This window comes from Trichoderma gamsii (genome assembly GCF_001481775.2).
Source record: "Trichoderma gamsii strain T6085 chromosome Unknown Scaffold_14.2, whole genome shotgun sequence".
Taxonomy (NCBI): Eukaryota; Fungi; Ascomycota; class Sordariomycetes; order Hypocreales; family Hypocreaceae; genus Trichoderma; species Trichoderma gamsii.
Genome location: NW_020171351.1, coordinates 14,194 through 37,507, shown reverse-complemented (window position 1 = coordinate 37,507; position 23,314 = coordinate 14,194). Strand labels below are relative to the sequence as shown.

Below are 23,314 nucleotides of genomic sequence, written 5' to 3'. Positions count from 1 at the left end.
GGACAGGGGCGACCGCTCCAGCTAGACCGAGCCGAAATAATCGGTCCATTTCATGGTTCGTTTTTCTTTGCTTTTCCCTCTCTCTAAACTCGAATCTCTTGTTTGCTTTTTTAGCTCTACCTACCTATGTAAGCCCTTTCCTTCTTTACTCGAATGCGTATCCGGAGCCAATCACCTCCACCCCACTGCCGTTTGGCGGCATGTAAGCCATCAATTTGTTACCCATTGATACCCGGCAGACCTCGCTAAAAAGCTGTAGGGAGGTGATGCAGGTGGTGTTGCTTTTTTTGCTCTTTGATTTTTAACATTGAGTCCCAGCCTTGGATTTTTCCTTGGTACATACCTGCTAAGGGGGGTTGTTGTTCATTGCCGGCATTGCGAGGATGCGGTGAAGCAAAACCCCCAGGTCATGTGTGGTGTCATTGCAGCAAAAGATGGATTGATTTAATAAAACACGAATATTGTTTCCCCTCTGAGCGGGACTCCCCTCTCTTTTACGTAGTCTCGTTTCCTCTCCCGATAGTTCACGAGATCGTCAAGTAAAAACCTCGGACAACTGACCATCTCGTCCAAACTGATGTCACCATACATACATTTCTTTGGAACCCAAAGCCATCAACGCAGAAGCCCAGCCCATCAGCCACTGCCAATCGGAGACGGCCATCATTCACAGCAGCATCTTGCAAGGCGTCCATACAAGGGCCCTTGGCTAACCGATCGCTAAAACGGGCCCACCGCCAGATGATCAAGGCCAGCGCTACTCTCCACGGCCCGCGTATGCGTCCCGAAACCATGGCGGCCTGGTTTTTGCCTCTTTGGCTCGTTTTTGATGCCAAGGGCCCCCTTCCCTTCTCTCCCTTTCCTTGCGGCGTCGTGTGTCTCATCTGCTCAGCCCAGCCTCTATACATGTACTTGGCATACGCATAATAGAATAAAAGGCGTGAATGTCAAAAGCAGCGCAATGCATGTGAGGAGTACTGCATAGGCTATTATATGCACGATTATAGTAGCCGTAGGTAATATGGAGTCCACCAAGAATTGATTGGAATTCGGAGGCTGTTGGTCCCGCGCAAGTGCCAGACAGCTTTTTGGGCTTTCGGTCTCGACCCCGGTCACCGGGTTGCCCTCCTGGGTCTCTCCTCTTTCACTTGTTTCTTCTTTGTTGATCTGTCACAAAATCAAGTTCAAGCTCGGTATAAGTCATCGCCAGTTCAGCATATCCGTGTATGTTGGCAGTCTGGAGCTGCCGCATAGTCTACTTATGCCTGCATATGCAAGCGGCAAGCTGAGCTTTTTGCGCCTTCTCTCTCCTACATATTTGACTAGCCAACCTGCTGCGCGCGTTTTTGCTTCTTTTCTTTTATATTTTCTCCCTCTCTATTCTTGCTTTGTGTCTTCCCAAACCTAGATTTCAATCCCTTTTTTTGGCAATCTCACTCATTGAAGCTTTCACTCTCTTTGGTCTACCGAAGTCAGGCGTCGACAACCTCACTCACACACACCAAACCAAGGAATCAAGGTGTATGGCCCCCAGCTCTTCAGCTGCATCACCGCCGCAGAGAGAAACATGCTGCTGAAACCAGCGGAGCGGTGCCACTCGTCCCATTCTCCCCTTCCATCCGCATCTCCTCGCTCCAAGCCCCCCGGCATCGTCGAAAAATGGCCATGGCGGGCAACCTCGTCTCCCAGGGCCACGCCCACGACGAACGCACCCGGATCGTCATGTACGTCTTCTTCAGCCTGGCCCTCTACAACGCGGGCGAGCTGATGTGCCACATCGCCGTCACCTTCAAGCACTACCGCGGCCTCTACTGCTGGAGCTTCGTCGTCTCGACCGTGGGCATCGCCCTGGGCGCCGTGGGATACCTGCTGCGCACCGTTGGCGGCTCGCTGTCGACGTACGTCTACACGGCGCTGGGCATCTTTGGCTGGGCCGCCATGGTCACGGGCCAGTCGCTCGTGCTGTACTCGCGGCTGCACATTGTCCTGCCTAGGGCGACGCTGGTCCGGGCAGTGCTCATCATGATCATTGTCAACGCAATCTGGCTGCTGGTGCCCCTTACGGTGCTCATCTTTCTCTGCAACACGCCGAGGGCGGAGCAGTACGAGCAGGCGTACTTTGTCTTTGAAAAGATTGAATTGACAGTCTTTTTCGTGCAAGAAGTCATTATTTCGGTGCTGTATATCCGCGAGACGTACAATATCCTGCGCAGTTACAGGGGACTTGTGACTGGCTCATATCGAACCACCATGGTGCATCTGATACTCGTCAACCTCGTCATCATCGCTCTGGATATTAGCATCTTGGTCCTCCAATTTACCGACAACTACGATCTCCAAACCGCATGGAAGCCTCTAGTGTACAGCATAAAGCTGAAGATGGAGTTTAGCGTGCTGAACCGCCTCGTCGAGCTATCCCAGTACATGCGGCGCAACAGGGGCCTCGCACTCATTGACACGCAGACGGTCGACCCAGCCGCTGCCCTGCCGCTGGGCGTAGTGCACACGGAAGATGGCAGCATCATTGCGAGGAGGAGAGGCACTGTCGACGAGTCCAACTTTTCGGCGGCTACATCAATTGCTCCTCCTAAGACGCCTAGAAATAATACTCAGCATGAGATGTCGGTCGCGGTATCAGGGCTACAAGTATGAATCTGCCGATATCTACGGAGTATCGTACAGCGAGATTGGGCGGTTTGGGCGGTAGCAATATCATGACTTATCACTACCAGGAGTTGGGCGGTGTCATTTACAGTCGGTCTATTATAATTCTTGTGCATATTTTTGGATACCAGCATACACGGTAGCGCTTTGTATTATTGTTTCGCTTTTCGTGTAACTCCAACGCGGCAAGGAGTCTGGGAAGGAGTTTAATGATTAAGGTGTTCAGGTCAAAGGGTGTTTAATACACATGAAGTGTATTGGCAGGACATCTTTTTGCTTCAATGTTAGTGCTGGCATGGGAGAAACTCATCAGTAGCAGCTGCAAGGTCCAGCGATTAGATGCTTTAGAGGTTTTAGATGTACGAAACTGTCATTCAAACAGATGGAGCACCAGTAAATTAGTGTTACTCCAGTTACTCCGTATTATAACCTTAATAAGATTTAGCACCTGTCACGGTGGATCCCCGGATCTCGCCAGGAGCCGGATTTTCGAGTGGTGTTTAGTCTCGTGCTCAGACAATTGTTTGATTGTCGATATAGGATAATGATGGAATAAAGCAGATAGCAGATATCATTAGTGATAGAACAAGGACGATTTAATTTGTTGCATAATTGATTCTCCAGTCTACAAGCATCCATACTTTCATGTATACCCGGCACTTGAGCTCATCCATCCCATGCCTACACATTCCTCCACTCCGCAGCCACGCCTCAGCTCTTCCTCTTCCTCAGCCCAGCTCCGCCCAGCTGACGACGCCAGCGCCGGGGGCTCTTGATTACATCCGCAAGCCATCTTTTTACCTCCAAGGGCAAATTATGTCCATAATATGGGGGAAAATTCCATCAGCACCCGTTTTTTGCTGTTGCCCCTCTATTGCCCATAGAAAATGTTGTAATACAGCAACTCACCAGGGCGTTTTTTTTTTTTGCCACGCCGGCAAGTTACAAGCAGCCCATTCATTGAAACGTTCCGAAGAGCCGGGTCGTACTGTATGTAAGAAGTTTACTAGTGAGCCGTTTGAACTTGCATTCTTGAGTCAAGAAAGAAGCTCTGGAGTGGAATTGCTCTTAAAACCCTCCGGAAGCTCTTTTTTTTCTAAATCAACATCATGATTTCTGTATCTACTTATTCCTCTACAAAATGTCCGAAATGAGCGACGCGAACAACGACAAGATTGTGGTTGTGCCGCAGAGAAACAGTCTGCCTTCTCCTCTTACTCCTCGGTCTCGCTCTCCGTCGCCTCCTCCTCCCGATACCGATCCAGCACCACCTCCAGCAGCAACCCCTGCTGTCGCGGCGGCGATCCGTCCATCCCGCGGCCTTGCTGCTGGCGACGATGCGTTTCCCTCTATAGTGGCCGACGACGAGAATGACGAGAATGAATTGCCGCCTTCATACGAGATTTCCACGCTGTAAGTGGCTTCTTTCAATTTATACGCAGATTTCATGTATAAAATCAAAAAGAGACTGACAATCCCTCCAACAGCCCTCGGCCAAGCGATGCCCACGTCCACATCACCGTCCGATCCAACACCAGCGCCTCATCCCTGCCATCCCTCACGGCTGGCCCCGGCAGCATCAACACGCAGGGCTACGTCCTCACCGCGCCCATGAGCCACCAAACCGCCAGCTCCCGCCACAGCGGCTCCCACAGCCATCACGAGCATAACGACCAGGACCCCATTACCTTTTACGGCGTTGAAGATCCATGGGTACGTGACATGTACACCAACGGCCGTGGTTACAGGCTAGCATACTGCTGCTGCTGCTTAAGCCCTTATCTAGAAGACGGGTGCTGCTTCTCCAACCGCCATGGATGCTGCTTTTCCGAGCGCGGCGGCCTCTGCTGTTCCGATCGTGGAGGGTGCTGCTGCAGCGATCACGAAGGTGTTTGCTTCTCGGACTATGGAGGCTGGTTCTGCTCTACCAAAGCAGGGTACTGCTGTTCTTTCGCAGTGTCGCCAGCAGCAACGCCACGGGAGGAGAGGCTACCAGTGATGCAGAGTAATGCGAGGTCTGCGTGACCGTTGCATTGCTTGTGCATCGTAACTTTTTCTTTTTTTTTCCTTCTTTCTGGGCGGCGTTCCGAGCAATATATCCATGGGAAAGGGGCTGGACGGTAGAAATGAATACCACGCAAGGCACAAGGAGTTTGTTGGCGCATTTTGGTCAAAGCTAGTGTTTTATTGTATATCATCATCTGTATTTTTTACACTGCTCGGGATTCTGTCATCAAGAGCAGTCAGCGTTATCTAGCAGCGAGGCTTGAAGCGTCGCCTAGCTTATCACGAATTCGAATATCATATATTCCAAATACTAGGAATAAAAGAAGAAGAAAACAACATGCCTCAATTCCGTCGTGAGATGTTTGTCGAAAAGAAGAAGGAAAGAAAATGATGTTTTGCTTCGCTTCCAAGTTGCACAAATTTCGTAGATCACACATATCAATTCATATGTCGTCGTCATCGCTCTGCACATCAACATTCATCAATATCAAAAGACAAAGTCACTTCATCAAAAATCACCATCATCATCACCATCACCACGTAGACTGCGTCGAGCCCAGCATAAGCTGCCGCTGATAAAACCTCCCCCCCGTAAACGCCGTGTAGATATCCTCCACCCGCTGCTCCAGGTTCTTATCCGAGCGAATGGCCTTTTCCACCCTCCGCAGGCGCGAACGGCTCAGCATCACGCCCTTTGGCCGGCGGTCCTCAAACGCGTACCAGCAGTGCCGCAGCTCGTGGCCCTTGAGGTTGCAGGCCGGGCAAAGGGGAGATTCGTCGGCTTTCCAGGAGGCCCCGTCGTCGGCGTCGTTGCCGAGGGCCACGTCTGCTTCTGATGAGGCGGAGAAGTCGAGGTCGCGGATCTCGCGGTAGACTTCGAGAAAGGTCCATATCCGGTCTTCTTCGGCTGGCGTGATGGCGGCGGCTAGTTCGACGACTTCTTTGTCGTCCCGGAAGGGCTGTGGTTGCAGAGGGGTAGATGTTGTGTTGTTGTCGCCTTGAGAATCTTCCCGTCGATGATTGCTGCTGCTGCTGCTGCTGCTGCTGCTGCACTTATGCGTCTTCTTGAACGCAATCGCCCCCTCTGCTTGACTCCTCCACTCAATCGCCGCAAGATCCAGCTTATCAGCCCCCAGCATCAACCTCTCAAACAACCCCGGCGAATACGGCAAGATGCAATCCGCCACGTCCCGCAACCACGTCCCGCAGTGCGTCTCCGGGAAATTCAGTCTGTGGCATCTCGTCACCGCGCTGTACCACTCATGAGCCCAGTCCGCCTCGACGCCGCCGCCGCCGCCACTCTCGCCCTCCAAGTCGAACCGCTCCAGCACGTTGTTGTAGTGCACCCGCTCCATCTCAATCCGCTGGCGATACGTCGGCGCCGTAGTGGCCGTGAGAATCGCCATCCACTCACGCAGCGAGAGCTTCTCGTCCAGCGCCTCCGCCTTGGCCGGCACGACGGTGCGCAGGATCAGCGCCTTTGTCTTGTCGACCATTTCACAGCGGCGGTCAAACTCCTGCTTCTTGGAGTAGTAGATCTTGTTCTGGCCATGGTACACGTCGAACTCGTCCTTTGTCAGCTCCGAGACGTCTCTCGCGTGAGGATTGAACTGCTGGACCTGCGGCGGCACCGGGCAGGCTGGCAAGTCGTCGGCGGCCTTGTCCGACCACATGTAGCGCCAGATGAAGACGTCGATGTAGGGCTGGATATCGCGCCGCCACTCATCCCAGTCGCCGTACCACTTGAGCACCGTGGGTTCATGATCCAGATCGTCCAGCAGCGTTGAGTCGTCGTCTGCGGTGCTCCTCCAGATGGCAGGCTGAGGATGCGCCTGAGCCTGAGCCTGAGCGCTGGATTCCAGAACAGACATTTTTGCTTGATGAATTCTTTTTCAATTTGCAGGATTCTTTCTACGATCGGGAGATCAACCGTAGCGGGTTAGGCCTCGAAGCGGGATAAAAACAAGGTTGATCCATAAGGATGAGATCGCCTCTCAGTCGGGGGAGCCCTGAAGCGAAGGCGAACCAGCCACACTGATCGCTGGGGGAAAAGCGCTGAGGCTGTTCCTCATACACACTGACTGGCCTAATTGCATTATCGGCATGTCGAGGTTCCACCTGCGAAAGAGGCCGAATCAGACGATGCGCTCCAGTTAGTCGCTTGGAGAGTTGACGTGTAATGCTGTGCTGTCAGCGGGGGGCGACAAAAAAAGTAAAAGGACGAAACAGAACAACAAAGGATGGGCTGGCAGAGTGCAGGATGCTCTTGAAACATGAAACAAGGTCCACTATCACTGGTGAGATGAGCTGGTGTTTTTCTAGTCTGGCCTGGTGCTTTATCTAAGAGTGGTGAAATCCGGCCTCGGCGCATATACCGAAGCTCGCGCCCGACGATTGCCTGCGCCATCACGGATTACCCGGCAGTCTACTGTATAGCTACTAGGTATGTCGGCATAAACAGCACACACACACATGTAGCAGCAGCATTCGTGTAAGCAGCAGCTGTAGTGAGTGATTTGCAGCAGGAATTCATGTTCCCCGCACGCATACTGAGCAGTAGCTTGCATTAACACTGTCAACGCCAAAAGGACTGGACAGCGGCAGAAGCTTAAAAGCATCAGCTGGAGGCGCCAGGGTGGAGTAAAGACGCCCTCGGCGAAGCCATCAAGACCAATGAATCCTTACCTGAGACGAGGTTGGTTGCTCATCATTGGATCAATTCAATCAACTCATCAACCCATCAACTCAATCATCAGACATCGCAATACATGTATACAACCTTTGAAGGCTGCAGCAATGACCGACATCGCAGTATCACAACAAGTCTCCCCGCCTGATATCAGCGAGACGTCCATCCCTGGCGCCCAGCTGGAAGTCATCCGCCAGGCCGCCAACCCTTCAGTCGTCCACAACATCTCCTCCACCCTCTCCAAGCCCATCAACTCCAAATTCGACTTCTTCGTCGTCTGCGCAGCCCTCGACGACATCGTCAGCCACCTGCCCCTCGCCACCCTGGAGCTCTACAGGCCAGCCCTGGAGACGCTGGCCGCTGCCGACAGCGCACCCAGTCCCGAGGGCGTCTCCGTGCCCTGCTTAGCAGGCCGGGCCAGAGACGCCCTCAAGTTCATCGACAACCCGCATCTGGCGTGGGCGCCGCAGCACAAGTTCGACTGCATGGGGAACCGAAGTCTTTCTGAACGGGTTCACACGGCGGAGCAAATGGAGCCGTATGTGGACGAACTGCTCGGCTGGCTGGCCGATCCCAATTGGCCGCCTTATTCGGGCTGTCAGAAGCAGCTTGCTCGGTTCCCTGAGGTGACTATCGATCCCATCAAGGAGGTTATTCTCAAAAATCGGAATGACCCAGAGTGGCTGCTGCATATCCTAGAGTTTGTAGAGCAACATGTGCCCGTGGGGACGTTGTGGAAGAGAATAGAGCCCGAGCTGATTCAGCTAGCTAATGGCGAGGCCGAAGATGAAGAGGGAGTCGAGCTGCCGGAAGCTGCTCAACGCATGCTGAGGGTGCTGAAAGAGACGGGTGAAACGGAAGCAGGTTGATCAACTATGTAATCAAGTCTGAGACCAACAGTTCTCTCAAAGGAATCAAGCGTAAGAGAGCAAGGTATATGCTTTGAAACTGTATTCGTAAATCTGAAGCAAAAGCAACATCATTTTCTTCTTCTCGTCTTGTATAAACGAAAGTGGAGTTGAGTTGCCCTGTCTCATTAGTTCCTCGGTTATGAAAAGTTATGCAAATGTTCATGGGCAGCGCTATGATCTTGAATCATGAATCAAACAATAACGCAGACTGTGACTGTGATCATCTCCAAAGTCTGCTACATTGCTTCTTGCTTAAGATAGAGGGAATAATCATCTCCAAAGCTTGATGATCCTGGTCATGGTTGAAGGTTGCCATGTTATAGTGGATAATGTGAGCAGCGGTCAGGCTGTCCAAAGCATCTATGTTGCTGCTAGGCAATGTTTCAAACCCACGCACAAGTTTCACCATGCCGGGCGATGGTGATGTTCAAGATTTGGACAATATGTCGAGATAGATGCGTTAAAAGCGATCTCAAAGATTCGTGGCAAGAATCTGAGTCCGCCTGAGCTACAGCATATATACCAGCTCAGTATAGCCCTGCAAAGATCCGAAGAGCCGAAAATGGCAACAAAACGCGATGCTTTACGTCTTCATCATTCTCCAACACCAGAGTTTTACTAAAGCCAGCTTCGTGTTACCGTGTCTGTTGTGCCATAAGACATTAAGACGTTATGTAGGCCTTGAATGAGTGACTTGTTGCACATTGATAGGACCAGTCCCAACGTTATGAGCTTTTTCTTCTCTTCATAGCTCAGCCAAAAGGCAGTCTATTGCCCATGTTACTTCTACATCAAGCTGGCCTAGGGATTTTCAGCCGCATCTTGGCCCTGGCCGCGTACCAAAGCTGTCAGCCGACTGATGCTGAGGCAACTTTTGAGTGATTATTCGTTTGGCGTGTCTCTGGTCAATAGATTCCAGATGGTTCTACGACAACTGTTGGCCCTGTTCGCCGAGGCTGTCCGACCCTCCATATCAAGTCAGCTGCTGTTGATCCTACTACCACTCTGCTGCTTGCGAGCCAATTGTCGCCGTCGTATTGACTGCCGTTGGGCTTGCGCTGATGCGTCCCGCCGGGTGTCACCATCATAACATCCGAGTTCGCTGCTCTCTCTTGATACCATGCAGGATCAACTGAGTCGCTAAGGCATGGATGCGACTTTGGCCGCGCTTGCTGGGCCAGAGGGAGGTGTTGAGGACTGCAGATCATCGCCCTGTTGAGAGGAAAGAGACACAGCAATGAAAGTCTAGAACATCCATGGGCACAAACGAACGGCATGCCAAGCCGGGCTCTGGCTTCAGGGATATTCAATCAAGAGTTGCGGACGTGTAGTGTGGTCCGTTGAGAAACGTCACAGTGAACTTGACCGGGCTCTCTCCAGCATGGATCTGGCTGCTCGTGCCAGCGTTTCCTCCCGAGACTGGTGAGAAGAGCATCCAAGAAGAAGCTCTTTTTCCTGTACTTTATGCGGCTTTGATGAGAATTAGTGTACCATACCACAGTACCTACTACTGTAGCCGCAGCGATTTGTAGGGCTCCCGTCAAAGGCCTCGTAGGGCCTAGTGCTTTCCCTTGGGCGCAAACTGTGGGCTATTGCGTGAGACGGCGTGGATCTTCGGATTCTCGGGGCTGGGTTGTTGGACTAGACTCTTGCTTGTTCCCCCTCAGCGAGCCGGGATGATAAGGGGTTTCGCTATTGCAGCTTTGCATGTAGGGACTCCATATTGGGTATTAGTGCTCCGTCGCATCGGCTCAGCTGCTTGTTTTTGCTCTACTGTACCTCTTCGGAACTCCTGCTAGAAGAACATGAAAGTCGGCTGTGCCCCATACTGAGCTGGGATCGTGAAGACGTCGGAGGTTTAGCAGGAGGCTCCTTGCAAGCCATGCAAAGTCACGAGGCCCCGCTGGAGCTTGACGGCAGGAGCAGGTAGCAGTACATGCGGCTAGTCTCTCTCTCTAGAATAAGGCCTAAATAAAACACAGCAGAATATAGATGGCATGTGCAAGATGACTCAAGTCTCCAGAAAGGAACGCATGGGACCTGCTAAATTAATGCGCATTGTCGGATCGATGCAATGGGAATGAACATGGCTCCGCTGAGAGGCTGCTGGCGGCTAAGATCCCTACCTCAGGTACCCAAGTATAAGTTCCAATGCAGGCACTTATTGATGGTGGCATTCCCTAACTGCTGGGCTGACCTTGTGAAATGACTTTAACTCCAGGTTACAATAGAATATGGATACGGTGCTCATTATCTCTGTGTTTGGTACGTGAAAATTAGTATTCAGTGCCGTTCGTGTATACTTGGTATAAGTGCGCTTGCAGGCGTAATGAAGCGAGCGTTGATCGTGATTGGGCAAATGAAAGAGCCTCTACTCTACTAAATCGCAATAACGACAAGAAATAAATCATTAATCAACATTGAAATTGACCAACATACAATGAAACAAAAAAGGCGGTAGCACGAGAAGGATACGCCGAATCTCGTGGCAGCTCGCCACCTGGTTTTGCACTTCCCGCTCCGTCTCCCCTGCTGTATTACAAAAGTTGGTGCCCAAAAGAGCGAGGTGAAGCGCTGCTCACAGAGTCTAGAACCGCAAAGGCCCTTTGTCAAGTGGGAGGAGCCCTGCAAATATGATGTAACCGCCTCCCGCTGCGACGGGTCCCCTGCAGCCATAGACGTAATGGGCGCCATCAGCTCGGGAAGCAGGAGCACGAGGCTCAAAGCAGCTGGAGCCCAGGTACTGCTACCTCTGCTGCTTCAACTCCACGATCCGGACCTGCAGCGAAGCATCTCGCATGGTGATGGCATCAACTTGGATACGACCACAAGGCGATTACGTTCTGCGAGCGAGCATTTGGACCGGTGTCGAGCAAGAGCACGAGCATCCATGCTTCTCCCCTCTTCTCCAGCTGCTTCTTCTCCTTATCTTACCGAGCGGTGGGATGTGGGATGCCTCATTCTAGCAGCAGCAAAGCTACCCTACCACACCTCATGGCTTCTGAACTTCTGAACAGCCTGACTCTCTCTTTTTTTCTTCTCTCATCTGCGGAATTGATCCATATATTCCCTGCTGCTTGTAACCCCTCACCCCCTTCTCCCCTCCCTCCATGTTGCGGCCCTGCACACCCCTCCATGCGTTGAAGCCTGTCAGTGTCTCTTCTCATGGTTCGGCTCTCCGGTTTATTTCCCTCCCCTGGACCAGAGAGCTTCTGCGTCGAGTTAGCATAATGTATGGAGGGAAGACGACTTGCTCTAAAGAGCAAACTGCGGGCGGGTCGAGAAGGATCAATCGTGCTTGTACCTGGGTTTGCACGCGGGACCCCGGCCTCAGCATCTGCCTACATGCTACCCAAGGCCCTTGATATGAAGTCTTCCAACGTTGGTGCACACATATTTACACTTTGAGTACTGCAAGCAGGTGCCAGGTACTGCTACCCTACTACAGTATCATGGAAACTCCATGCAAGGGAGCAGCTTGTACTCCGTACATGTACCCTAGGGCTCCAGAGAGCATTACCAGAGACGAAGAAACTCGACACCAGGCCACGGTGGGGATTTGATTCTCCGCCAGCATACGGACACTTCTCCCCGTTGCCTGTTTGAGTCGTGAATTGAGCTAGGCGGCGACAGCGCAGCTATTAGCTCGTCTATCAGGCCGGAGCCCTTCGGTCTAGATGCCTCTTGGGAGTAAGAGAACATGGTGTCGCGCCATTTTTTTCCATATCCGCCCACTGCTGCCCAGAGTTGGTCCAGAAATACTGCGAGTAGCAGGTACATGCTTGTATTAATAGCATACCTTCTTTTGGCGGGACTTTCTCAAAAAGAAAGACGACTGTGATGCGATGACGGCGCCACAAACAGCCCATGGGATTTGCCTCCCCCTGCTTGGAAGGGGAAGGAGAATAAAAGAGCGTATCACGCCCTTGCTTCGTGCAGCTGCATCCATTCAAAGATTCATGCGAAATAAACGGAGCCCCCTTTTGCTTGTGCAACCAACGTTGATGCCTTGTTCGCGGCGTTGCTGCCACCTTGGTGCGGTAGCATCAGGTGGTGGTGCTGTACAGGTACAAGGACGAAAACACTCAAAATACGGGGCGCTCTCCATCCCTTGAGCGCACTGCATCAGCCACGGCGCCCACCCGCCAACCAATCTTCAGGCCTTGCAGCCCCACTATGCGGCCCGCTGTGACAAAGACGTCAGTGCCCCTCACCCCACTGACGTCTTTGGCGGCACAGGCCATGCATCAGCTTAAAAGCAAAAACCAATCCGGGTTACCGCGCTCTCAGCTCCCATGCGCTTGTATGGACGCAGCTCTTAGCAGACACGCTACAGATCACCACACTCCTCCATCATCGCGGTGTTTTTCTTGGAGCATTTGCGTAGGGGAGAAGAGACAACAAAGGAGTGCCAAGTGTCCAATCAGAAACTTCTCCATCGCCTGCTTTTGGAATATATCCTCTTGCTTATTGCTTGCCGTAACAAAAGCTCAGGGGAATGAAAAAGAAAAAGAAAAATTTTCATCCACCTTGAGTACTAAATAACCCGCTGGCAATACCTCAAGTTTTTGCCTAAGAGGCGTCCGGGGAATCAACATGTTTGCTACCCGTGCAGTTTACCCATGATGGGTGCGAACTTATTGTGCCATGCACTTTACAACAGCTGCCATCCTCTTTTCTTCCACTACCACTGCCATGTACTTCTTTACTGCTATCACTGGCGAGCGGAGAATAAATCAAAACTTTGAAAAAGAAAACAGATGCGGCTGCTGATATAATATGCATTCAAAGCCTGCAGATCGCATCTTCAATCCGAGCACCTGCTCGTCCTGTAGTAGTGCTTCTAAGATTCCATGTTGTCAATTTGTTTCGGCGAGGCACCATGTAGCGGTACTGCGGCGCCAGTTCAAGCGCTATCCGCTAGTCATGGTGCCGCCTGTGCGGCCTAGACCTAGCCTGTAAGTTGACGGTTACAGCATGCTTACCTGGGAGGCCGTGTACCCCAATACAAGCGCATGGGTGCCGGTACCTTCCCGGAGCAGAGCTCTTTCTGCCTCCATCTTGGGCCCCTCTCCGTGGTGCCTTTTAAACGCTGGATTTCTCACCTCAACATCCACAGCGCTCTCGCGTGTTGCTTGACGATCTTCGCAGTTCGTCCCTCCCGACGAAATCAAGACCCTCGTGCCCTGCCGGAGACGACGCCAGATTGGTGAGTCAATCCTCGCCCACTGTTTCACGATCCCCAGATCTCGGCACTGCGGCCATTCATATCGTCTGCTGCTCCAGCTGCTCCAGCTGCTATTGCCTGCAACCTGCATCCCGCAACCTGCATCCTGCTACCGGGACCCCTCCTCGCGGCTCCCCTCACGCAGCTTCTCTCAGACGTGCCGAGAGCGCAAAACTTGTCCACGCCCCCTGTCGCTCTAAACACCTGTGCTTTTCTCCCTCCTTTTATATTTTTTTTTACCTTTCTTTTTTCCTTTCTTCGCCGAGAGCTGACCGTCCCTTTTGATTGCAGCCTGATTCCTCGTCTCTAGCTGACCCTATTCACCCGTAGATCCTCATCTGGGTCTCCTTCTCACTGCCTGTGGGTCGCATTTCGTCAAACTATTAAAGCCGTCGCCGCGGACGCTCTTTGGCCCTCCCCCACTCTCTGCTAAACCGCAACCCCTCCATCGCGGCCATCTTCTCTCTGCTCAGCAACCGAGAAAAGCGCAGATTTCGCTCCTGACCTTGGCACATCCTCGACAATGGCGCTCCCCGACGACAAAGTTGGTCTTCCCGCACCCCCCGCGAGCGTTACACAGGCTAACAATGCTGGATGTCTAGGAGCTCGAGGCCATTTTCGGCGATACCATCGACCTGACGACATTCAAGCAGATTCTCGAGATGGACGAGCCTGGTGACAACGAGTTCAGCTCGTCCATTGTGTTTGGATTCTTTGACCAAGCTGAGGAGACCTTTGCCTCCATGGATACGGCCCTGTATGTTATTCCTACGACTCGCCGTCGTGCTGCGCTCTCGAATACTCCCTGCACCTTCCGACTTCTGGCATTATTTCCCTCCCGTTTTCTGTCATGAGACGGGGTACAATACATTTACCCTCGCTTAAATGCACACCACTACCCTCTGTCATCTATCCCCTCTCGTTCTTCTCACGTTTACTGACGCTTATCCTGCTCTTCTACTCATATAGGGACGCCGAAGATCTCGAAAAACTGTCAGAACTCGGGCATTTCTTGAAAGGTTCCTCCGCGACACTAGGCTTGGTCAAGGTTCGCGATGGTTGTGAAAAGATCCAGAGATATGGCAAGCAAGAAAACCTCGATGGCTCTCCAGAGAACGACGTCAAGGTGTGCCTGGAGCAAATAAAAAAAGCGCTCACAGCGGTCAAGTCCGACTACGAGGAGGTCGAGACCGGACTGAGGAATTTCTACAAGGATGACGACGACGAGGATGGCGCTTAATATGTCTTTGCTGAAGACTGGCAATGACAACTAAACTTCATTGAGGACTACGCGCCTTGCCCCTGCGACGCCCAGCAGGAGCACTTGTGCGTGCTGGCTCTACAGTGGGAACCACTGGGGTTCCTGGCTACTGTATATCCACGCGCGAGGAGCAAGATGATGCAAATCATGGCATTTTCCGCTCTTCATCCTAACCGCTTTATCGCTCTTTTTTCACCCATGTCTTTTTTTACTCTTCCAAATCATCAACACTCACGACTTCTTTTTACTTACATCATCACTTATGCGTGATGGCAGCAGCAAGTAACGCGACCAACGCAACTTGGATTTTGTTGTCTGCGGGCTGGCGCTTGAAACTTGGCAGGATATAGGGAATGCGCACGGCTGTCTTTACAAGCGCATTGATAGGTTCATGGCAGCAAATATTGTTTTTTGGGGAGCTCGAAAAGTTGGTTACACATGGAGAAGTCGTCTGTACAGGGAGGGGCAGCGTAGAAGAGATACCAACAGACTTGAGAGAGAAATTCCAGTATGATCTGCATGCCAAGCAAATATCACGTCTCTCTACTTGACGGCCTCTCTCTCTCTAGAGGAAGCTCTTGTGCAGCTCTCGTGCAGCTCTCGTGTGAGGGCTTACAAATTACGTAGTTGGCGGCGCCATCCCAATGAAGCTTGGCGCGATCTGGCACAGATCTGTGGCTAAGCGGCAGAACTGAGATGCACGTGGCTGCCTCCCATTCATCTACCAGCTTCAGGCATTCAACTGATGGGCATTTCATCTCTACTTTCATCTCCTAATCTACAAGATTTCCCAAGGTACGTTCAGCTTCTCAACAACTGTCTCAGTACTAGCATCTCGAAGATAGGGGGCACTTCCAATTCGTTTTCCTTCAAGCTCGATTCACGATGAGAGCCATTCTTCCTCTTCAATGCCACGGCGCATGTCCCAAAACATCCCTGTCGTCTACGGCACATTGCTTCACCCCTTGCTTGAAGATTTCCAAAAAAAAAAAAAAAGATCCCGTCTTTTGTGATCCATACATGCTGCGTCTAAACAACGGAGTCAAGTCGAGTGACTTGGAGGTTATCGTGGCATCGATTTATGGCCTCGGCATGTGCTTACTTGCACCGCAGTGTGTTGTTCAAGGGCGGTTGTCCACCAAGCCCACTCTCATTGGGACGGCAGTCTGTGTCTGCTCTTCTTCATGTTACACACGGCAGATTGTTATTTGCTGGCTTCTCTTGGCTAGAGATGATTGCGAGGTGTGATGCTGACGTGATGCTACTCACTGGTGGTTTCGACGGCAGCCATGTACCTGTGGACTACATCCGATAAGGAGGATTAGTACTCCGTTGCTCTGACCCGATATCCCGTGTCTCAATTGTGTATCTTTTCTTACATCCTCAGATTGCCCACTTGATTCATCACATTTACCCCAGCCATCATATTTGACAGCTTCTTACCAATCGCCTCTCGCAGATACCTAGACCTTTAGCCACACACCCTCTCACATTAGGCTGATTGGTGCAAGCATGCCTCCAAAGCCTTCTCCTACGCATTTCCTCTGCATACCCCTCGCTGGGATGCAGCTGGCCAACTCTCTTGCATCTTTTCGATCCGATGTCACCAGCGCAATGAGCTTTGGCCTGCCCAAGGACGCGGTCCGGCCTTTGGGGACACTACATCTAACACTTGGGGTCATGTCCCTGAGTAAGGACGGCGTGAAGAAGGCAGTAGATATACTCAGGGGCCTAAAGTTGAGAGAAATACTTGCCGAGTCGAGATTGGCCAAGTCTAATAAGACGTCTGCTGCTGCTTTGGCACTGTCCGGTGGTAGCCTCGATGACAGTCAGCTGTCACAGTCAAACAGCAGTCTTTCTCTCACAATTCGAGGATTACACTCAATGCAGCCAGCAGCAAAGGCAACTGTATTATACGCACCTCCCTCAGATCCTGCAGGCATTCTCTACGATTTCTGCAAGCTGCTACAAAAACCGTTCCAAGACAGTGGGCTGATGATTGATGAAAACCGACCGTTGCTGCTTCACGCTACCATCATCAATACCATATATGTCAAGAACAGTGGCGGCAGCAGTGGAGCAAGAGGGAAGAGGCGAGAGAAGCTGACAATCGACGCGAGAGAAGTGTTGAGTCGCTACGATGACTATACTTGGGCCGAAGATATGCCCGTCACTCGCGTCGCTCTGTGTAGAATGGGCGCCAAGCCGATTGAAGGGACAGACGATGCTGCATACGAAGTCGAAGCTGATGTCGAATTTGAGACTTGAATAGCTCAAGGCTCGTCGCAACAGCGATGTTGCATTTACAAGCCACTAGAATTTTATATCCTTAAAAACATTTTTCATCCATGCAGCTATTCCGCAAGAAGCTACAGCTTGCAAGTTGCAGCTTTATTCAACGACTTGGTCGACTGTTTCTCATGCAGCTGCTTGTCTATATGAGCAGATGCTTAGTGATAAGAGTGTTACATTCGCCTGATTACAGTTGTGCTTCTTTAGCTCCGAGTTCCATTATTGTCGTTTTATCAGCTGTCGATTCTTACCGTGGAGATGCAATCCTACAGGATTTTGTCAAGTGACAAGCAAGACACCGAATTCAGCGATTGAACTCAACGTACGGTTGAGCACGAATCATTTTTTCTGAGGGAAAAAAAAACTGAGACACAATACGAAATGATTCAGTACGAACCGACTTTTTTCTTTTTTCTCCAAAGAATACATCTGTTTCACAAAAGTCGGCGTTTACAGCTGTTCTAGCTGCAACACCAGCATGAAGCTCTTCGGTGATGCCCCGCGCCTCCAGAACAATGGCAGCTCTTAGCGCTGGCCCAAGCCCCTCCCAAGATCCGTCGGCAGATTTGCGGCAGCTCCCTGTCAAGCACGTCCCCAAGTCTTTATATCCAGATCCATATCCTCGCATCCGACCTCTAGGCAGCCGCCGAACCAGCATCGTCTCCCCCTTTGCATTATTTTAATTGTCCTTTGCCCGTGAGGAGTTGAGCAAATCAGATCAGGGGACAGGCTCTCGCCTACAAAAAGGGCGCAGACCAAAGGCTGCCAGCTCGACGCCATCAGCCATCATGCCGAACCGGTGTCGTACAGTCCTCCACCACGGCATCACCACAGCGACTTTTGCAAACTGACCTCGACCCGATACGGCACCGCGCGAAACAACAATTACTAGAAGAAGAAGAAGAAGAAATGAATCAAGCTGACAAGCGCCGCGGCGGCAGTCGCAGCAGCAGCAACGGCCCAGCTTGGCGAACTGGACAGGCGACACACACAAGCCGCCACAGCACCCACACGATAGGCGGAGCAGCAGCAGCAACAGGCGCAGGGAGCAGCAATTCCGACACGATGCCGCTGATGCCGCCTCGCGCAGCCATGGTGGGCACAAACTCAGCAGCCGGAGACGACGCCCACAACGGGAGCCCGACGATGCTGGATCGTAAGCGCAAAGAGAAGGCTCGCGACAAATCCAACAGCTCCTCCGGCACGGCCAGAGGGTCAAGTCCCCACGGCGTGTCCAGCACCAGCAACAACAGCGGCGGCAGCGGCAGCCCCATCTCCAAGTCGCAGCTTCGCCGCCAGCAGCAGCAGCAGCAGCAGCCAGACTCATCCTCAGCCTCAGCAAGCCTCCTCCGCGAGAAAGACGAGCGCATCACCTACCTAGAGAACGAAATGGGCATCATGGAAAGAGAGTTCCACCAAGAACTAGACCGACTAAGCCAGACAGAGAGTGAGACCGCAACATTCTGGCAGGGCAAACATTCCGCGCTGAACCAGCAGTATCTACGTACAGATACAGAGCTGAGGCTAATCCGGGCCGAAGTCGACGTGCGCGAAGCAGAACGGGAAGAACTACGGCAAGGTGTCGAAGTCCTACGGCGGGAGCTCCAGGAAAAAGACGACGAGATTCGAAGACTCAGGGGCCAGGTCAGAGGGCTTAAGGACTTTGTGAGCACGAGCACGAGGACGGACGACCAGACGAGCGATGAAGTCTTTGGCGACGGCATGACCAAGCTGGGCAACGGCTTGCAGAATTGGGTCATAACCAATTTTCGAAAAGCAAAACTAGGTGAGCTGCCAAGCTTAAAATAGTAACGAGTTAACGAAGCTCGTATCACCAGAGGCTAACAGAGTGGAATACGAAAAGCAGACCTATCCCACGCCAGCGACTCTACGCTCTCGGAACTCGGGCAACTCGTGCCCATGTACGAGGAACTAATACACACATCCAAAGTCCATCTCTTACAGTCCATCGTCTCGAGCATCCTCGTTGAAATGGTCTTCAACGCCTACTACGTGGGACTTTCAGAAGAAGACACACGGCACTTTCAACAGATGGAGCAATTACTCACTTTTCTATGCTGTTTGTCTCTCTCTCTCTCTTTCTCTCCCTTTTTCCTCTCTCTCTTTTTCCTCTCTCTCTTCCTCCATACATATGATCCGAGGACCACTAACACCAAACGGGGACTTATCAGCCTCAACCGACCCCGTCAACCAATGGCGCTCATCCACCCTGGCCCTCCTCCGCCGCGAGGCACACCACCTCCACGACAACACAGACACCTTTGCCGAGGCCGTCATATCTCGCATAACCCATCTCCTCGACCGCATCATCACATCCTCTCCGCCTTCAACAATACCCTCAACTTCAACTTCAAATTCCACCGCCCGAGACTCCGCTCTCCGCGTCCTCGTCAAAAACTCCATCGAGCTAGCCCGCCTGCTCGTCGTGCAAAAGGCCCGGCTGCGGGTCTACATGCCCTCCATCCTACCCCATCAGCAAGTCCTTTTCGAGCCAGACACCATGGAGGACATTGGCGGGGAGGAAGACGAGGAGAACCTGGCTAGCCGGGAAATCAATTGCGTCGTTTTCCCCGGCGTCATCAAGCACGGGGACGAAAACGGGGGCCACATGCAGTACCGCAACGTCATTGTCAAGGCGAGGGTCCTGTGTAGTCCGGAAGAATAGACAGACAGCTAGACATGACTGACATGATACCTATTCCCACCGCGGTGACCAAAAAAATGGAATAAGATGGAAAATCGTATCAGCTACTACTAGTCGTTATCAATCCTGTGATGCTCATAAATTCCTACAAGCACAGCCCACTCAGCCCCCCCATCCATCTACCATTTCACCATCTCGGCTCAAACCACATCATGACCAAAAGCCAAAGGATCAAAGAGCAGTATAACTCAATTCTGCAGCATTACGTCGTTCCCGTACGAGAAACTCCAAGGCGGGTCCCAGCAGCTAGGCAACGGGAAACGGCCCGCCTACCCCGGGGCGCCACCGTTTGCTCAAATCCACCCGCCGTCATGGCGCATGTCTGTACGGTGCTGCTCATGGCTCAGTGTGTATTTCGCCGTACAGTGCTTTTGTTTCCCATGTGTTGATGCCCGATACTGCCCTCCTAAACCCTTTTCTGAGCTGCTTTGCGCCGCCACCCCCGGACTGATAAAGCGCCTTGTATTTCCTAATTTGAGCTCTCACCGTCAAGTAGATGATCGTTCTCCAGGTCTGCCTGCAATGGAGCAATGCGAGCGAGCAGCTGAGTTCCCGATGTAACCAGCACTTAGAAAAACGGGCCGGCGCTTTTTGGCTCGCTGCAGACCCCTGTTCTGTGGCTGCTTTCTTTCCTTTTTCACTCTATGCTTTCACCTTTTGCCACCAAACACCATTGATTAATATCGCAAATGATCACGGGAGACAGGAAGCGCAGGTAGGAATCAAGTCATCCGACTTAATCGGCGTCATACAGCAGGCATTGCATGAAGTCCCTGTGAACTAGACATCAAAGACTTGGGAATCGGGCATAAACGATTCACAGGCAAGAGTTGAAAAATGGGCTGTGCTGTGTGTAGGTGTGAGTGTGTGTGTGTGTTATGCCGAGACGGGCTGAGATATGATTCGTGTCAACGGCTGAGCCGTATACGCTGGCACGACACTAATCTCAATGGGCATGGAATGCGAAACTCCTTGCTGCATTTGGCTATATACCGGAGAAGAAACAACAGCAGGCTATACCGTACAAGAGAGCTCACTGCTTGCTCCCCCTGCGGCAAGGAAGCTCCTTAGCCGTGGTTAGCCAACTGAAGTATAGTAAAGACAAGGTGTCGGGTTCCGATAGCCAGTCTAGAACAATGCCGATCGCCCAATTTCCGAGGAAATAAAGCTTGTAGTATTTCGCAGGCCTGCTCCGTATAAGCATCTCTGCCCATCACTAGGAACTTTCAGATTGGCGGGGAACGGAACCCCACAAAGAGCCTCAAAACATGGCGGTTAGAGCTGTTCGCTGTTCGCTGTTCGCCATCTACTTTCCATGTAGCTCTCTGGTAAGGTAGTTCAGAGTCCAGTGCTGTCGGGAATGGGCGCTTAACAAGCACACGACGCCGATGTAACGGTCCGGCCTCGTAGATAGGCGCTGACCTGCTGCATGCCCACCGTACGTACCACACAATCAGCACGCCTCTATCATATCAATGAAGGTCGTGACAATGGGCAGCCATCAGCATTGTCGGTGAGAGTCTGCCACATAATTCGCCAATATCTTCATATTTCGGCCTCTCATTGGACATAATAAGAACCGCTCAGATAAAACAGCCGGCTTGGCGGAATGTCTCGGCTTTCTTTTATACAGTAGACCAACCATCATAATTCATGTCAACTGCGAGGCTTCTCTTGCATTCTTGCATCAAATGACATGTGGCAGTACATGTCGTCGTTCCAATCTCCGTGATGGGTGGCGTACACCGCGTGTGCAAAGATAAATTCCACATCTAGCTTCTTAGCTCTGCTGGCTGATGATTCGAGCGCCGTTCAACATTTTAGTAGGTACTATCGCAAGCAAGACCGGTGGAGAACTAGTAGTATGCAGTGAGACAAGACAGTCTGGCTTGCCTTCGTCATTAATTCCCCCCCCCAAGCGACCCAGCCAAATTTCCACATGCGCTGCCACTCCACAAGGAGAAAAAAAAAGTATATCCTTTATCATTCTCAACTTGCATTTCTGCTTCCTCTTGCAAAGGGGAAACAGAGGCCCCAGCTGTTGCGGTGTCAGGGCAACTTAGCGCACGCTGGCGATTGGGCTGCTTCTTTCACAAGCCGCGCAACACCAAGCGTCCGCTCAGTTTGTTTGGCCTGTTATTTGGGAGCCCCCGATCAAGATTCGTTATCGCTGCTGTCGTTCGAACCTTGTGTTCAAGCACACAAGGTTGTTGTACAGGGAGCTTCCCGGTTGCTTGCCAAATCTCGAGAGAAACGATTCCGGGGTAGTCTGACAGCCCAGGCTAAACTGATCGGGCAGCGTTCGTTTTGCCAGCATGATGACGCCACAACCCGAAGATCAGAGACCGTCAACGACGTTCTCGCCCGACGACATCTATGGCTTTCTGAGTGATCTTTATCGGAGGAGATCCAGGTACCTTGCAACAGGAAGCTCTGAGCCCGTTCGCATCGAGCTTTCAAGAAAACCACTCGCTTTGTCTTCAGCCAGCAGTGGGACCCAGCGCTCCTCTGCGTGCTCCTCAGTCTTTGACTCGGCCAGGTCCTTGTCCTCCACGTCGTCAGTCTCACCAGGGTATATCTTTCCGCAGCGCATCGTTTCTTGTCTTGGGCCGCAAGTGCTAACGTAGCCATCCACAGGCCACAGCTCCCGTGTGAGTTTGTCGGTTATTCCGATTGCGAAGAGACGTTCGATCTGAATAGCGTAGATGACTGGGTGCAACATATCTGCGACCATCATCTCATGTGGAGGCTTCCAAGGGATTGCATTTGCTGGTTTTGTGATGACGTTGTCTTCCACGCCGTAGATGATACAGCGGGTGAGCGAGAACGCAATTTCAGGGCCAGAATGCACCACATTGCCCACCACTTTGGTCATGGTTCGACAATCTTCGATATCCGGCCAGACTTTTACTTCCTAGACCATCTGCGAGATTCTGGCTTGATCGCAGAAAGAGATTTTCGAACTCTCAAGGATTGGCATGAAGCTCCCCAGCCAAAAGGGGGTATCAATTCTGAAGAGCCTGCTCCAAGCACGTATGATCGGGGAGTGGCTGTTGAGATTAAGTACCGTCGCGGGCGTGAGCATCGGCAAATGGTTCGTCAACAATGAAGACATGGCATATGGCCATGATTTATGGCACCATGGTCGTCTCTGCAAAGGCAGAGAAGTCCCTGGCCTCTCCCGTATCGTATCCCCCTCATGGCAGATGTCGTCCAAAGCCTGTGCTCTGATGAGGTGGCGTGTATGGCACGCACAGTGACGGCACATCGGAAGACTTGGTGTCATGATGGTCATCTGACGATAGGTCTATCGCGGTTACCTATTGATAACATCGTTTTTGATAGATCGGACTGCTGCTGCACGCCGGAGCAGAAATCTCATCTAAAAGATCATCCCTACTTCATTCACGTTAATCCCTATTCATTCTTCTCCCTTGTCCTCCTTCTCCTCCCCATCCTTCTCCTCCTCTGATATCTTATCATGGTGGCGAAACACATACCTCGGTGTTATTTTTGCTTGAATCTCCTTATCATGTCA

At 51.9% G+C, this 23,314-nt stretch overlaps 7 protein-coding genes across 7 annotated transcripts; 5 read left to right on the top strand and 2 right to left on the bottom strand.

Moving 5' to 3' along the window:
• Nucleotides 1-1,659: 1,659 nt before the first annotated feature.
• TGAM01_v204702 (integral membrane protein) lies at nt 1,660-2,652 on the top strand (the record flags this gene model as incomplete). The annotated part of the gene is made up of 1 exon (XM_018801597.1): nt 1,660-2,652. The coding sequence occupies one exon, from the start codon at nt 1,660-1,662 to the stop codon at nt 2,650-2,652; it is 993 nt and encodes a 330-aa protein (XP_018665390.1).
• Nucleotides 2,653-3,805: 1,153 nt separating this feature from the next.
• TGAM01_v204701 (hypothetical protein) lies at nt 3,806-4,663 on the top strand (the record flags this gene model as incomplete). Its single annotated transcript, XM_018801598.1, has 3 exons — nt 3,806-4,077; nt 4,152-4,377; nt 4,451-4,663. 3 exons carry the CDS (start codon nt 3,806-3,808, stop codon nt 4,661-4,663), a joined length of 711 nt encoding a protein of 236 aa, XP_018665391.1.
• A 541-nt stretch (nt 4,664-5,204) lies between these two features.
• On the bottom strand, nt 5,205-6,542 carry TGAM01_v204700 (hypothetical protein; the record flags this gene model as incomplete). Its single annotated transcript, XM_018801599.1, has 1 exon — nt 5,205-6,542. One exon carries the CDS (start codon nt 6,540-6,542, stop codon nt 5,205-5,207), a length of 1,338 nt encoding a protein of 445 aa, XP_018665392.1.
• A 925-nt stretch (nt 6,543-7,467) lies between these two features.
• On the top strand, nt 7,468-8,229 carry TGAM01_v204699 (hypothetical protein; the record flags this gene model as incomplete). Its single annotated transcript, XM_018801600.1, has 1 exon — nt 7,468-8,229. The coding sequence occupies one exon, from the start codon at nt 7,468-7,470 to the stop codon at nt 8,227-8,229; it is 762 nt and encodes a 253-aa protein (XP_018665393.1).
• A 5,792-nt stretch (nt 8,230-14,021) lies between these two features.
• On the top strand, nt 14,022-14,738 carry TGAM01_v204698 (osomolarity two-component system, phosphorelay intermediate protein YPD1; the record flags this gene model as incomplete). Its single annotated transcript, XM_018801601.1, has 3 exons — nt 14,022-14,042; nt 14,101-14,255; nt 14,468-14,738. The coding sequence occupies 3 exons, from the start codon at nt 14,022-14,024 to the stop codon at nt 14,736-14,738; spliced, it is 447 nt and encodes a 148-aa protein (XP_018665394.1).
• A 3,222-nt stretch (nt 14,739-17,960) lies between these two features.
• On the top strand, nt 17,961-19,737 carry TGAM01_v204697 (hypothetical protein; the record flags this gene model as incomplete). Its single annotated transcript, XM_024549490.1, has 3 exons — nt 17,961-18,837; nt 18,919-19,131; nt 19,244-19,737. 3 exons carry the CDS (start codon nt 17,961-17,963, stop codon nt 19,735-19,737), a joined length of 1,584 nt encoding a protein of 527 aa, XP_024405720.1.
• A 2,434-nt stretch (nt 19,738-22,171) lies between these two features.
• On the bottom strand, nt 22,172-22,651 carry TGAM01_v204696 (hypothetical protein; the record flags this gene model as incomplete). Its single annotated transcript, XM_018801604.1, has 1 exon — nt 22,172-22,651. The coding sequence occupies one exon, from the start codon at nt 22,649-22,651 to the stop codon at nt 22,172-22,174; it is 480 nt and encodes a 159-aa protein (XP_018665397.1).
• Between the last annotated feature and the right edge of the window lie 663 nt (nt 22,652-23,314).